The 15,553-nt window shown below is 36.2% G+C and overlaps 1 protein-coding gene and 1 pseudogene across 4 annotated transcripts in view; one reads left to right on the top strand and one right to left on the bottom strand.

Moving 5' to 3' along the window:
- LOC107744492 (apoptosis-resistant E3 ubiquitin protein ligase 1-like) overlaps positions 1–5,123 on the bottom strand; it is a 73,457-nt gene extending 68,334 nt beyond the window's left edge. For 3 of the 4 annotated variants that reach the window (XM_016558449.1, XM_016558367.1, XM_016558206.1), the window contains exons 1-2: positions 5,060–5,123; positions 3,050–3,299 (exon numbers count right to left, since the gene is read on the bottom strand). In XM_016558449.1, coding sequence (XP_016413935.1) covers positions 3,050–3,197 — 148 coding nt within the window. In that variant the 5' untranslated portion in view covers positions 3,198–3,299; positions 5,060–5,123. The remainder of the gene's footprint in view (positions 1–3,049; positions 3,300–5,059) is intronic. The other variant, XM_016558287.1, reaches the window with a different exon arrangement.
- A 23-nt stretch (positions 5,124–5,146) lies between these two features.
- The window catches only part of LOC107744861 (rRNA-processing protein FCF1 homolog), an 18,135-nt pseudogene continuing 7,728 nt past the window's right edge, over positions 5,147–15,553 (top strand).

The raw sequence follows: 15,553 nt of genomic DNA on the forward strand, positions 1-15,553 counted from the left end.
GGTTCTGCACGGGCCCGGGTCCAACTTTCAAAATAATAGACGGGTCCGGGTCGGTTCAGTGTAGCATATTTACGGGTCTCTTCGGGTTCGAATTTTTGGACCCGTGTAGACCTCTAATGCACACTAGAAGCCTGGTGGAGGTTATATTGTAGGGCTCTGGCAGTGCTCCTCCTGTTCCTCCTCTCACAGAAGAACAGATACCAGTCCTGCTGCTGGGTTGTTGCCCTTCTACAGCTCTAGCTCTTCTTGTGTAATGGCCCATCAAATGGTAACTCTTCCATGTTCTTGAAACTGTGCTGAGACACACCAAACCTCCTTTTGATGGCACAGTGATCAACTATTTTGTAGGGGAGGGTCAAAATAACCTGAATGAATTTTCAACTTCAGAAAGATGGCAGGACCATGTTTTTTTATTTTTACACAGAAATTGGTTAGCACAATCTGTTGACTTTAGCCATATTTGTTGCATTATATGCCAACAGTTCAAAAATGGGAAAAGCACTTCCTGTTTTTTTCCCTCACAAAGTTTGAATGCCTGTAACTCATGAGGTATTAAAGATATCTAAATATTCTTTTAGATTTTCAGTTTTAACAACGTCGACACTTTTATTTAGTGTCTTATTTTTTAGAGCCCTATATGGTTCACTTCAAGAGATACAGTGCTGCTTGAAAGTTTGTGAACCCTTTTGAATTTTCTATATTTCTGCATAAATATGACCCAAAACAATCAAAATTTCTCCTGAAAATATTTTCTTTGCCATTTATTTATTGAGAAAATGATCCAGTGTTACATATCTGTGAGTGGCACAAGCATGTGAATCTTTGCTTTCAGTATCTGGTCTGACCCCCTTTTGCAACAATAACTGCAGGTAATGTATGTTCTCCTGATGATGGACTCATAAACATTAACATTGGCCAATGTGAGAAAGGCCTTTAGTTGCTTAGAAGTTAGCCTGCAGTCCTTTGAAACGTAGTGGACTTTTACACGTCTTGCTTTTAGTGTTCTTTGTTGGTGGACCACTCCTGGGAGGGTAACAGTGGTCTTGAATTTCCTCCATTTGTACACAATCTGTCTGACTGTGGATTGGTGGAGTCCAAACTCTTTAGAGATGGCTTTGAAACCTTTTCTAGCCTGATAAGCAACACCAACTCTTTTTCTGAGCATGACCAAACTTTGATAGATCCCGGTTCTTTAAATAAAACAGGGCACACACTGACACCTGATAGTCATCTCACTGATTAAAAACACCTCTGAACAGATGAACTCTAATTTCACCTTCAAATTAACAGCTAATCCTAGAGATTCACATACTTTTGCCGCTCACAGATATGTAATATTGGATCATTTTCCTGAATAAATAAATGACAAAGTATATATTTTTGTATCATTTGCTTGATTGGGTTTCTCTTTGTCAACTTTTAGGACTTGCATGAAAATCTAATTGTGTTTTGGGTCATATTTATGCAGAAATCTAGAAAATTCTAAAGGGTTCACAAACTTTCAAGCAGAAATTAATGAAATTAATCGTTGCATCGCGCTGCAGACACTTTTGTGGGACACTTTTTACGATGGATGGATACTCTTTATTTGACGTCTTTTGGACTATTGTAAAATAACACCCATTCACTCCCATTATAAAGCTGGGAGGAGCCAGGACATTTTTTAACTCCGATTGGATTCGTCTGAATGAAGAAAGTCATATGGCGCTTTTCCACTGCGTGGTACGACTCGGCACGGCACGGCTCGGCTCGGGTTGCGTTTCCACTGCAGTTTAGTATCGCTTTAGAGTGGGCGGGAATTATTCACATGTCGTTATAGTGGCGCCGCCTCAACTGCCGCGACTCCTGAAAAACTTTTTCATTCCACGTCGCCCCATCAAGCTCTCTCTTTATCCGCTCCTCTTATGAAAATACAATAATCGAGATAAAACGATTATTGCCCCCCATTCTGCCCCCTTTTCCAGCGCTGCGCTTTCGTTCCTCCATAAAAGCCCAATTTCACGTGCAAATCAGTAAAATCATGTAACGTGACTTTTGCAAAATGGGACGTGCTTGATTTATAGAAGTAAACATAAAGAGTTAAGAATGTAAATACTTGTGTAACGGTAAATTGGATCCGTGCGGCTCTTAAAGTGACAGCGGGCTATTTTCCTGCTGCGACTGTGTGCTTAATATTAATCAAACAACAAAAGACAAATTCTAAATTATACACGGCTCGAGCGAAGGACTTTTGTAGCTTTAATAAGAAACAAAAAAGTTTAATTCTTACAGTGAATTAAATCACCGTGATTACAATATTGACCAAAATAATCGTGATTATGATTTTTGATATAATCAAGCAGCCCTAGGGTGAGTAAATTATGGGGTAATTTTCATTTTTGGGTGAACTATCCCTTTAAATTGCACACATTTTCAGTGGTCAAAAAACAAATGTGGATCACTTTGTGACATTAATAATTAAAATTGGACCTGAAAAAAGTAAAGTGTGACCCAAACTTTTATTTTGGAATATTCATTTTAAGGCCCTATATAGTTCAATCCCATAGATATGGGGATCTCAATGCCGCTCCATGTCCAAACTGTAGAATTTTATCCATTTTGGTCGAAAACCAAATGTTTTTGTGTTTATCCAATCATGACTGTGACACCGCAAACATGCAAATAAGAAAACCCAGGGTTTAAGCAATGTACAGTATGACATGTATGATTATGAATAAACAGGATTAATTGTTAACCCCGGGTTAAGTATGAGCAGTGACTGTGAAACATAATAAGATAACCCAGGATTCCATTTACCTGGGTTTAGAATGACCCAGGGTTAACTATTTCAAGTGTGAAAGCCCTTAAATGTTTGAGCTCTAATAGTCTGAGGTACTATTAGTGATTCTGCTAAATATGGTTAGAAGTGGATACTACTTGATCTATGACTATGCTTCACATTTTATAATGAGGAAATTCTAATACTCTAAACATACTTCTAATATTCTAAACAATCCAGGTGAGGCAAATCTATAAAACTAAGTGTTTGCTTTTCAAGTGTTAAACTAACCTTCAAACAAATACTTGTATTCGGATAGGCTGTGTCTCTGGAGCCATTCTTCAATCTGACTTTCCTTGCCTTTCTTCCAGCGTACCTCCCAGAAGAAAATCCACGAGATTGAACAGAGGACAAAGGTCAGCAAAAAGAGACGGTCCATTAGACCATGTTTAGGCTCCACTCAGACCTCTGTGAGCTCAGGGTCTGCCTTGCTTTCTGCTGTCCTATCTGGTTCCGAGTACTTCTCCCATGTCTTCTCCTACTGGGGAAAAGGACAGCATACATATAATTTAGGATTTGTGAAGCATTGTTTGATTGTTTAAGTACAAATATTTGCAGTGCATTCAGAAAGTATTCAAATTTCATTGTCACAGCCTTGCACTGTGTCTACACTGGGCGTGAGTGGTATGACATGATGCGACGTGATTAAAGACAATAAAACTGATGTGGTGCAATGTAAGCGACAAATCTCCATCAGTAAACTGATGCCTTGTTCTATTAATGGCATGCTGACAGAAAGGTCAAATGGCCTGAAAATGTTGCTTTGTTGCGTCTAGCGTAGACAGCAACAACATTCACTTCCAACATTATTCAAAATAACTTCTTTTGTGTTCAACAGAAGAAAGAAACTGATAAAGGATTGGAATAACTTAAGGGTGAGTAAAGGACAGGATTTTCATTTTTGGGTAAACTACCCCTTTAATGCTTAATTGAAGCACATTTAGCAGCAATTAAAGCCTCAGGTCAAGGGTATGATTTGACAAGTTTGCACACCTCAATATTTTGATGAATGTTGGGAACCAAACAATATTGGTGATCAATGACTTCCATCATATTGGAAAAAAAAAGATATTTCTCAAAATATCTTCTTTCATGTTCCACATAAAAAGAAAACATAGTTTTGTAACAACACAAGAGTGTATAAATGATGACTTAATGTTCATGCTTAGGTGAACTATCCCTTCAAGAATATCTCTGTTTTTTGCTACATTCAGCTTTCCTTCTACGGTGACCGGTCCCCCAGTTCCTGCCTCTGAAATACAGCATGATGCTACCTTCACCATTGAGATAATATTACACAGACGATGAGCAGTTCCTGGTTTCCTCCAGACAGATGCCTCAATTCCATGAATTATTTTTCTCACAGCCTGAGTTTTTTTTTTTGTTGTGCAAATTCCAAGTTAAAACTCAGATTGGTGGAGTGTTGCAGTTCCAAACTTCTTCCATGTCAGAGCTATAAAGGCCACTGTGCTCTTGGGAAGCTTCCAATGCAGTAGAAAATGTAGCCTTCTCAAGATCTGTGACACAATCCTGTGTCTGTTCCTTAGACCTCATGGCTTGGTTTTTGCTCTGGTATGCATTTTCAGATTTTCTTTTTTAATTTGCAAGGTTACCACAAATATATTTTGCCTCATGGCTTGGTTTTTGCTTTGTCATTATAGGGTATAGACTAGAGAACAGACATATGTCAAAAAATAAAGCATTTTAGCAAAATGCTGCAAGTTGCAACATAGCATAATGTGAAAAAAATGTATACTTTAACATGAATACTTTTTACAATAACAACTTTGCATCCATTCTGATGCCCTGGAGATGTACACGTGCACCCTTAGTTTCACTAAGTGACAGACTTCTGCTAAATAATAATTACTGCAGCTCTGCTATAATGTCATATTGGTCGTTGAAAATTAAAGTCCTGTTATCAGTAGACTTTAATTTTAATCTATTACATCAGTGCATACTAGAAGCAACATACACAAAACTACAGTCCCCGAAAATTGTTAGCATATATTGCCTACCTAAATAACAATCCAAACCTACATATCTTTAGCTCTGAATCACAGTGGCATAAACAGAACGTATGCGACGTAGAATAATCATACAATGTCATAGAAAAACAACACTCAGTACCGAAATACCCACAATGCAGTTAAAAGTAATTAATAAACCTAAAAAGTACTGTAAGACACTTTACTATTCATATTTAGACAACGGCTGCAGTATTGTCTTCTAGATATTTACCTTGAAGGGTGTCTATTGAGAACCGGAAAGACTGCAGGATCTAGCGCTAGCATACAAGACGCAGGAAATGACGCGGTGTAAGTAAAATGTGGACTGTGTCGCATAATGTTGACGTCAAAGAACTCTTTGTCGCAACGTGTACCACACGAGGACTAGAGTGCTAATCTCGAGCATATTCAGCCGTCATGGTAAAATAAAGTGTTTACCTCAATAATGTTTAACAATGTACACAATATCTTTATTTCTTCTTTGGTTTAATGACAACTTGTCTTTGTGTGAATTAGGGAAAACAGAAGAAACAGAAAAAATTTGCTGCCATGAAAAGAATGATCAGTTTAAAGGATCAGAGGATGTGAGTATCAGCATCAACATCATTATTATTATTATTATTAACCTGTAAGCAACATATGGATTAAAATGCTTCTCACAAGTTGATAATATTGATAGCGTGTCACAAATGAGAGAATCGAATGAAATAGGAAATCGTTACAAACTACATTTAAGTTACCGGTGTTGTGCCGAAATCGGTGACCTAGCGAAAACTGTGACTAGGGGTCGCTGCAGTGTTGCCAACCAATTTTCAGGGGAAGTTGATAAAGGAAGGTCGATTTGTTGCTAAATGAAATTGTGATGTCATTACACGATGACATTATCACGTAATTATGACGCAAAATTACATAAAATCTCACGAGACAAATATTTTGTGTTAATTTAGATGCGTTAATAAAATAATATAATATTAAAATATAAATAACTGTATTTTTAAATATAGCATTGAATTATTGAACACATTTTTGAACAATTACAATTTTAAGTTTTTTTTTATTAGCTAGTAAACTAGTAAAACCACACATTCTGAACAATTATAGTTTTAAGCAGTGTATTAGCAGTTAGTATAAAAATAGGGCACAATCTATCAGATGACATATCTGACATATTTATAGATACAGTATTGTCTGACAGGTCAAAATTATAGCTACCAAAATGTTACCCCTTTTTACTCTGTCTATAAGTCTATGTTCTTCAAACTCATTCAAGTGATGTAAAGATTTCTCCTTATTCCTCTAGGTTTATTCTTGTTGTCTTTTGAGTAACAGTCATCAATTATTAGACATTACTATTACCGAAAAAAATGTCTGTGATTTTTTTTAAGGCTATTATTCAGATGGTTTGTTCCTTGTTGCACATTTAACACTGCTGAAATGTATCCACTGTATTAAAAAAATTTTTTTTTAATTAAAATCCTTAAAATTTTAAGTAGCCTACAATCAACTTAGTTGTACAAGTCATTTAAACTTTAATTACATTAAACTGACTTAAAAACATGAGTGTTGTGATGTTTCTTAACACACCTCTGTCAAGATAAGGACAACACATTTTACTTTTAAATTTTCACACACTAATGTGTTATAGTTACACAATTTGTGTCAAGTATGTGTCATTTTTGATCAAATGTTGTATGCAATAAAAACACAGCAAACAGCAAAAGTGAGGAAACTTGCTCTTGAGCAGAGTAATGGCTCATGAAGTGACGCAAGCAGCAATGTGATTGGCTAATAAATTGCATATTGTGTTGGACACACTGTTGCATTTTTTTCTTTTTTGTTTGAACACATTTAACACAAAACATGTTAAAATAGTCATAACACAAAAAATATAAAAAATGAACATCCTTTTTTAAGAGTGCATGACTTATTGATCATACCATTTTTTATTTGACATTTATGTTTACATATTTCTAAGAATTTGTATAACTGTTAAAATGATATTTTACTGAGATTCTCTCATGAGGTTTTACTGCCTTCTAAGAGTATTCCTAGAATAGACAAGTTTTCATTTTCATTTCACAAGTCAAATTAGAGATGAGTTATGATTGAGGTATGGTTCAAATGTTTTTATATAATCTGAAAAAAGTAGGATAAAAAGTGCATGAATAAATAGCCTAAATGAGACTTTTATGTAACTGTAAATAACTTATAGTGGTGTCATATCTGCTCACAGATCAACCTGTTACAAAACAAATACAGGAATACATGTAGGCTATAATATAATTATATAGCCTACATGGTAAATGTTCAGTGTCCCTTATACATGACTTGAAGTATTTTTTATTTTTTTCAACAAGTTTACAACACAATCATTCATGCTAATTTAATCTCGATAAACTACATACAATTTTTTAAAGGTCTACGTTTTTCAGCATTACACTTTTTTTTTATTTTATATATATATATCGGGGTGGAGGGGGTGAACGGTAACAAGATAAATACATGTTGGGCAAAGGATATCCTTCTCAATCTGCATTTTTTTACATTGAATCTGCACAAGAAAATCAGGGGGGAAAACCTGTAAGCCACAAAACAGGCATATAAATGTTTTAATTTCAATTCTGCTTTTTCTCTTGATGCCACATAATACCTTAACATATTATTTAAATTTTTTTTTCATTAAGTGCAGATTCTTATATGTATAACAAAAAGCTCATATAAAAACAAGCTTAATGTATAGCTCTTATTGCTTTTTGGAAATTATTAAGCCAATTAATGGTAGGTACATGTCAAACAACTTTTGTGTAAAAGAGAAAAAATAGAAGAGGAGCTGAAACATCACGAGTTACTTTATTAAGCATTATATGAAATTAAGAGGGGTAACACATTTCAATAGCTTAAAATTTAACCTGCCAAGACCCTATTGTAGCCTATCTACAAATATATCAATATCTGATCATTATGCTTTATTTATATAAAACACACAAAAAATTAGCTCACACATCACATGAGTCACTTTATTAAACATTTATAGTCAGTTATTATGAAATAAAGTGTAGTAACATTTCGAAAGCTATGTTTTTTTATTTGTCAGATTCAGTGACCCTGGCCAACTGCATCATATGCATTTGTAAGGAGCAAACTGTGGGATCTCCAACATTACTGGGTAATTAAAGTAAAAAGTAATAAGAATAAAGACCTACATTTATCAGATAATCAGAATATGTTATACATAAGCGCATACATCTCTTAAGGAAACCATTCTTAGTAGTAGGCTAACATAGCAGACAGCAGCAGCATATAATTTCTTTCCTATATATAACCATTTAGATGCTCGTGACAAGATCTAGCTTGTCCAATGGACGTTTTCTCTAATCTTAAAACATGAAACATCTTTTACAGCACTGCTCAGCTCCTGACGCTGATCATTTCACTTCAGCGTCTAATCTAACGTGCACGCTCCCGCACCAACATTTGCTGAACAGCGACCCCCGGTCACAGTTTTCGCTAGGTCACCGATTTCGGCACAACACCTGTTATAATTAATTTATATATATTTGTTAAATCTTTTACACACACACCAAAGCTCCATTTATTGTGAAATATTGTCGCAGTTTAATATATTTTAAAATGCAATTTATTCCTGTGATGGAGAAAATGAATTTTCAGCAGCCATTATTCCAATCTTAAGTGTCGATTTGGTGTTCAAGAAACTTTTTCAGGAGAGCGTTGATCTGTTCTGCCGACCGCTGCCGAACTGACATATTTAATTGTTGTGTTTACTGTTATTAATTTACCTGAACCCATGACAATTAAATATGCCAATTGGGCTCCAACACCAACTGTGTTTGGTGTTGAGTGCAGAGTGCGAAAGCAGAGTGTGTGTGCGCACAGAACACTGCACGCGGGTGCTGAATTAAGCTCTTTCGTGTCTTTTTGTGCTTGGATGTTTAAATTGATGAGGTGTATTTGTCCGTTCAATTGCAAGAAGATGCAAAGGAGAACTCAATTCGAACACAGTGCGCGAGTACTCAGTTGAGTTCTTTTGCTTCTATTTGTGTTTGAATGCGTTAAAATCTCTTGAATGTTTTAATTGGCAAGGCTTAAAAACACATGCAAATGATAAGCTTTCGTGACACCACGCAGCATTGGCCCATCAGCTGTCCTGAGCGTATTTCAAGCTGGTCTCGGCCAGTCTCCAGGGGCCTCCCCATAGCCGTGGGCCCATTTAATCGCCACCAACTTTCACCCCACTAGTGACAGCCCTACTGTTCATTGAGCTTTCTATTCATCAAGGAATCCTGAAGAAAATGCATCACATTTCCACAAAAATATTAAGCAGCCAAATCTTTTTAAATATTGATAATTAGATCCACTGTTAATAACTGATAATAACTTGGCACAAAATCAGCATATTAGAATGGCCTCTGAAGGAGCACGTGACACTTAAGTCTGGAGTAATAGCAGATAAAAATTCTGCCTTCCCATCAAGGGAATAAATTACATTGTAAAATGTTTTCAAATAGAAAACATATATATTCAATTGTAATAATATTTTACGATATTACTGTTTTTTACTGTGCTCTTAAAAAAAAAAAATACAGGCCTTGGTTAGCATAAGAGACTTATTTAAAAAAAAAAAAAAAAAACTTATGACCAGTGGTGTACTTTCTATGGCTGAGACAACAAATCGAAGCATTGCGAATCGAGAAATGATTCTGCTTTGATTCTGAGATTTTCCAAATGCATCGCGTTCTGTTAGATATTGCTTTATTTGCCTGAGCAATGGTTTGGGTGGCTCACCAATGTTCTAGATTTCTCTAATACATAAAATAAGTAAGCTTAGTAAGAGTTTGTAACGTAGTTTGTAGATCGGGAAGAAGGAGGCGGGAACCGGCGAACATTCAAAGAAACTTTAATAATAAAATAAACACCAAATAGCGCGACAGCCCCTCGCGGACGACTGTCGCGCACAAAAGAAACCAAAACACAAAATAAAATCCAGGCCTGGTCCTCTCTCGTCCAACACGGTCGTCACTCCTCCCTTTTATCCTTCCGGAGCTCCTCCGTGAGACTCGAGACCGGTGAGTGGGTGCAGGTGTCCCTCATTAGCAATCACTCCACCGGCCTCGCTCCGTTCCCACGGCTCTCGGCCCCGCCCCCACTCGTCACAGAGTTATTGTGGGGAGAAGAATGTATTGAAGGTAGCAGGTCTTCAACAGCGATCTTAGCTTGTCAGTCTTCAAAATATCTTAACCCTTATAAGAACCTTAGCTTCTCCCAAAGTTCTGTCTTTTACACAAAACTTTATATCTGAAGACAAAAGGGCTACAAACAATAGAGACAGTTAGGACCTCCCGCTAGAGATCCTGCAGTCTACAAAAAGTTCCTGAAGAATGGTGTTGCTTTGTTATTCTAATTGTGTGGACCATTTGGTTTCACACCTTTACAAACAGTTTCTGTTGATTGAATCTGAGGCACAGTCACAATGTAAATGCATCTGAACTGAAGTACACATAATCTTTCAGTACATTTCACACTTGCAATAGGGCTGGCGATATACAAAAATTAAAATTTGAGGGGCGTGTTTGAACTTTGTGCTCACGTCTTGCATCTTTTGATGCGTCTCTTGCATGAAACAGCGTTAAAAAAACTAGCATCTCATAACCTTGCTCATAACTTTTTCCATTCTTTTTTTCCAGAAAAGAACAGGACAGGGCAAAAACACAAAAGAAGAAGAAAGAAGATCCCTCAGTCATTAAAGAACAAGAAGTGTAAGTTTGAATTCAGTATTTCTGACTGTTTGTGTTACTTTGCATCTGTTGATGCATGCTGATTCATAAATTGCAGACATTTCAATATGCTTATTTGAATGGCATGATATATGGGGGCAGTTGTGGCCTAATGGTTAGTGAGTCGGACTTGTAACCCAAGGGTTGCTGGTTCGGGTCTTTGTACTGGCACGGGTTGTAGATGGGGGGAGTGAATGATCAGCGCTCTCTTATCCACAAGACCCTTGAGCAAGGCACCAATCCCCTAACTGCTCCCCGGTGTGGGTGTGTGTGTTTGCTACTCACTGCTGTGTGTGTGCACTTGGATGGGTTAAATGCAGAGCACAAATTCAGAGTATGGGACACCATACTTGGCCACACGTCACAATTTCGATATATCAACATTGAACCACAGTATACAGCTTGATTATATATATCTATTCTATTTTTTTCTCCAAATATAGAATAGCTGTTAGTGAAAAGTATGGGTTTGGGACTTTAAAAAGTTAATCAATGATTCCCAGAGGCACATAAACGTTAATCAGAACTTCACGTATTAACACAAATTAATACAACCATACAGAACTTCAAAGCTCTAAGTAGTGGCCTCTCCATATTCGATTTAATAAAGCATTTTGAAGATACTTCTGTCATGGTAAATTCCATCCCCACATGTAAAACAAAATAGTTTAAACTTAATTTAAAATGACAGAGTATGTATCTGTAACATACAAATTCAAATACAAATACAAATTCAACTTTAATTTATTTTTATATACTCTCCAGTAGTTTTGTCAAAAGTACCTGTACTTCAAGTCAATACTTAAATTTTAAAAACGTAATAATACCAGCCTTTCCGCAATACCAGTAATGCAGAGTAGCGGATCGATCCAGTACCCGTTAATAGGCAGCAGCTTTTAGTCTTTACTGTATTTGTGTGAGCGCTCTGTGAAGAGCGTCAAAGATTTCTGTTTACAATGTGTTTTTGCAGCGATGAGTATTGTTGCCAATTACAGAAATATTTGTGTGAACGCAGTGGCCAATCAGAGCTGTTTAAATCAGAACCTTCTCAGTAGAGTGTAACAGTCGGGTTCCGGAAATAAAAATGCCATTCATTTTCTCCAAAGGAGAAGATTTTTAACAATAACTGATAAACCTTAAAAGATAGACCAGTTGTGAGCTCCGAGGTTGTTTATCAATTGTATATGCTTTTGTTAAAGCCATCTGTTTGCGTCAATTCAACATATTTGTAAAATAATCTCGTTGAATAGCAGAATTTTTGGTGAAAAACTGCATTACCCATGGCACTGTACAGAAAATTCCACCAATCTGAGAGTCACAGTGAACAAAGCGCACCAAATGAGCTCTGAATAATTTTAGATTTCTCCATAGTTTTTAGCCTACTTCATGGGATTTTTTTTCGTTCACCAAAACCGTTATATATACATTCTTGTACATGTCTTTTTGTCAGATTTTCATATACTTTTTTGCTTCAAATAAAATGTTGTAATGTTTTCGTTCACCATGTAGCTGTTTGGCTTGGTTCATGGCTTATTATAGAGCTTTAACAAAGACCTTTTTAAAATCCCAATAGAAGAAATTCTTCAGAAACAAGTGCCACTGAAAACGGGGGACACTCTATAGAGCAAAACAGTCAGGTTCTGGAAGCTTGGGCTGCGGGTGAACTGAAGTGATATTAGCTTCATTGATTATAAAGAGAGCACTCTTTGCTTGGATTCTCTATGTAACCCATTCATAATTTGAATAAAAGTTTTATTTTTTATGCTGCTATGTACACACTGCAGAGTTTAGAGAGTGAAGGACAAAAATCTATCGAAATAGATCCAGATGGAAAACAGAACAACTATGATCCATAGAACCCCTAATTTGAATTAATTGGCTGTTTTTGTCCATACAGTGAAATTCAATGGGGTCCATAAGTTTCTTGCACCAAAAGAACAAACAGTAATCTGTACAACTGTACAATCTGTACCAGTGGTATTATCAAGTCTTCTTAGGTAGATGATCACTTTATAAGTTTTAGGCATCAGAATATCAAAAATCCAATTTGTAACTTCTGTCAGGCCTAGTTGAACACCACAAACATGTCATCATAGAAAGTGAATTTTAAATTTCATTGCTCAAACTTCTGTTCTCTTAAACTTCTATATAATTCCTGTAGTGATAATTATAGTAATACTTTTAAATATTTGTGTTTGCATTTGTATTTGCATGTGTGTTTGCATTAATTGTATATAATAATTTTGTGCGTTATCTTTATTTCAGAGCAAAATACCCATCTTGTATGTTCTTTCAATACAACACCCAGCTTGGACCTCCATATTACATCCTTGTTGATACCAACTTTATCAACTTTTCTATCAAGGCCAAATTAGATGTTGTCCAGTCAATGATGGACTGCCTCTATGCTAAATGTAAGTCTCAACACTCTCAGAATTATTTTCATCAATGCTGATGTGAAAGAGGATGGGTGTATTTTGGATGTATTGATCACTGTAGAGATTCCTATGCAGCAGCATTGAACATAAATGATGCTGTATTTAATACAGAGTGTAACAAAGTTAAAAGCTCAGGGAAGAAGGCGGGAACCAGCAGATATTTATTTTAAACATAAAACTTTAATAATCATATAAACAAACACAAAACGAAAGTAAAAGCAGCAGCCCCTCACGGACGACTGCCACATAAGACATAATAAAACAACAACATAAGTAGTCCAGGCCTGGTCCTCTCTCGTCCTTCAATGTAGTCACTCCTCCTTTTATCCTTCCGGAGCTCCTCCGTGGGAATCGAGACCGGTGTGGCACACAGGTGATGATCATTATCACCGGCCTCACTCCATTCCCGTGGCTCTTGGCCCCTCCCCACTCGTCACACAGAGTTTACAGCATACACTCTGTGCATACAGTTCACAAAACCTTATCTATATTTATATATCACATAATCATGTGGTGTATACAGGACTGGAAATGGAAACTGTTACTTTAACAGATGTGATGAAATAGATAACACTGTTAGTCTAGTCCAAAAACAGCTTGCGTTATTGAAACGTATATCGAGTAAAAAAAGTTTCATAACTGCGTGTGATGAGGGAGATAAACTGATTAATAGTCTATGGTAACATCACCAAAACAATAATCTTTCAATAAAATAAAATTTCACCCTTTTTAACCATTGTTTTTTTTTTTAAAGAAAGTAAGAAAGAAAGGATGAGCCAGTTGGTTGATTTCCATGCTGGTCTGCAGAAACCAGCAACAGGCTGAATGAAAATGCAAATTCACTCTCTGATAGTAGATGGTGCTTGTGAAGCAGCAGAAATAGAACTGTTTCACCTGTAACCTAATTTCATTTTTATTTAATTTATTTAATTTTAGTTTAATTAACTTAATGTTGTTATAGTTTGTATAAATACATCTGAAAGTACCCCGTGCAAAAGTAGCTGAAGGGTGTTACAATTTAACATTTTGTCAAGTGAAATGTAAATAGTTATAGATATCCTGTGCTCAGTGAGTAGAGAGCAGTGAACACTCTGTAGGGACCCTGTAAATCAGAATGCAGCTCAACTTTCAAAGTATTTTTATTATTGTTTATTATTATTATTATTATTATACAGATACATTATTACAGATATTTTAAAAACTTTGCGCACTGTTCCAAGAAGTTGTTCTCTCTATATGTTTAAAAGGAAGAATGCATCCTTTGTGCAATGCTGTTGCTGACCAGGACTTTAAGGGATAGTTCACCTAGATCATGATTTACTCACTTTCAAGTCATTCCAAACCTGTATGACTTCTTTTTTTTAATTTTTTTATCACAAAAGAATATATTTAACAAAAATAACAAAAAAGTAAATTAACTAATTAATTAAAAGCAAAATATCTTACCTGTTCTACAGAAGAATGAAAGTCATATAGGTCTGTAATTACATGAGTGTGTAAATGATGGTAATTTTCATTTTGTAGCCTGTTCTTGAGATGGGAACTTTTTTGAATCACAATTTCTGCACTGATTACTCATAAAATGTGATCTGGGGTCATATGCATAAAACGTCTCAGAAATGCTCTTAAGAACAGATCACACCTAAGTGTTGTGGCATAACTATAGTGACATATAGAAAAAATGGCCATCCTCAACCACTGAATCAATCAGTAGTGTGTTTGCAAGGGTGTGACGTAATAGTATTATATGACACCAATCATTTGTTCATAATTTATTACAACACAAAATGGTATTTTAGTAACAGGTTTCTTTGTTGAATAATTTTTGATGGATGAATTGAGAATGCCAATTTTAATTTCCTGTATTTATTCATTTAAATGTTTCTACATTTTTACTCTTGAGTGCTTTATGCATACAGCCCCTGATCCTCATACAAGTTACACAATCTGATTAAACTAATAACATACATTTGTAGTTTTCAAGCTAATACATTTCTGTGCATTTATGTTGTTGTGTTATTCAGGTGTCCCTTGCATAACAGACTGTGTGATGGCTGAGCTTGAGAAATTAGGGATGAAGTATCGAGTGGCTTTGCGGTAATGCACATTTGTCACGGCGCGGTTAGGAAAGACACCGTGTAAGCAAGGGTCTGGGTCCAAATGCAGGCTTTTATTGACTGCCGGGAAAACAAAATCAAAACCAAAACAGAAAACACAAACAGAGCTAAGACTCTGACACAGGCTTGAAACAGAAAAGGGAATCTGATGCAACACGGCCACGCAGAACCCGCACCAGTCCCATAACAACACTTAATACAACTCCTAACAATTATTAATAATCCGCCCAGAGTGGCGTGGGGAAGGCGCATAAATAGCCCTCAGGATGGGCCACAGCTGTGTGTGAGTGAGTGTGCGCACAGGTGTGTGGAGTCAAGGTAACGGAAAAGGAGTCCGGGAGGATGGGAAATGGCGACCTCTGGTGGTGAGAGGGAGAAC

Source organism: Sinocyclocheilus rhinocerous, unplaced genomic scaffold (genome assembly GCF_001515625.1).
Source record: "Sinocyclocheilus rhinocerous isolate Xijiao unplaced genomic scaffold, SAMN03320098_v1.1 scaffold1092, whole genome shotgun sequence".
NCBI lineage: Eukaryota > Metazoa > Chordata > Actinopteri > Cypriniformes > Cyprinidae > Sinocyclocheilus > Sinocyclocheilus rhinocerous.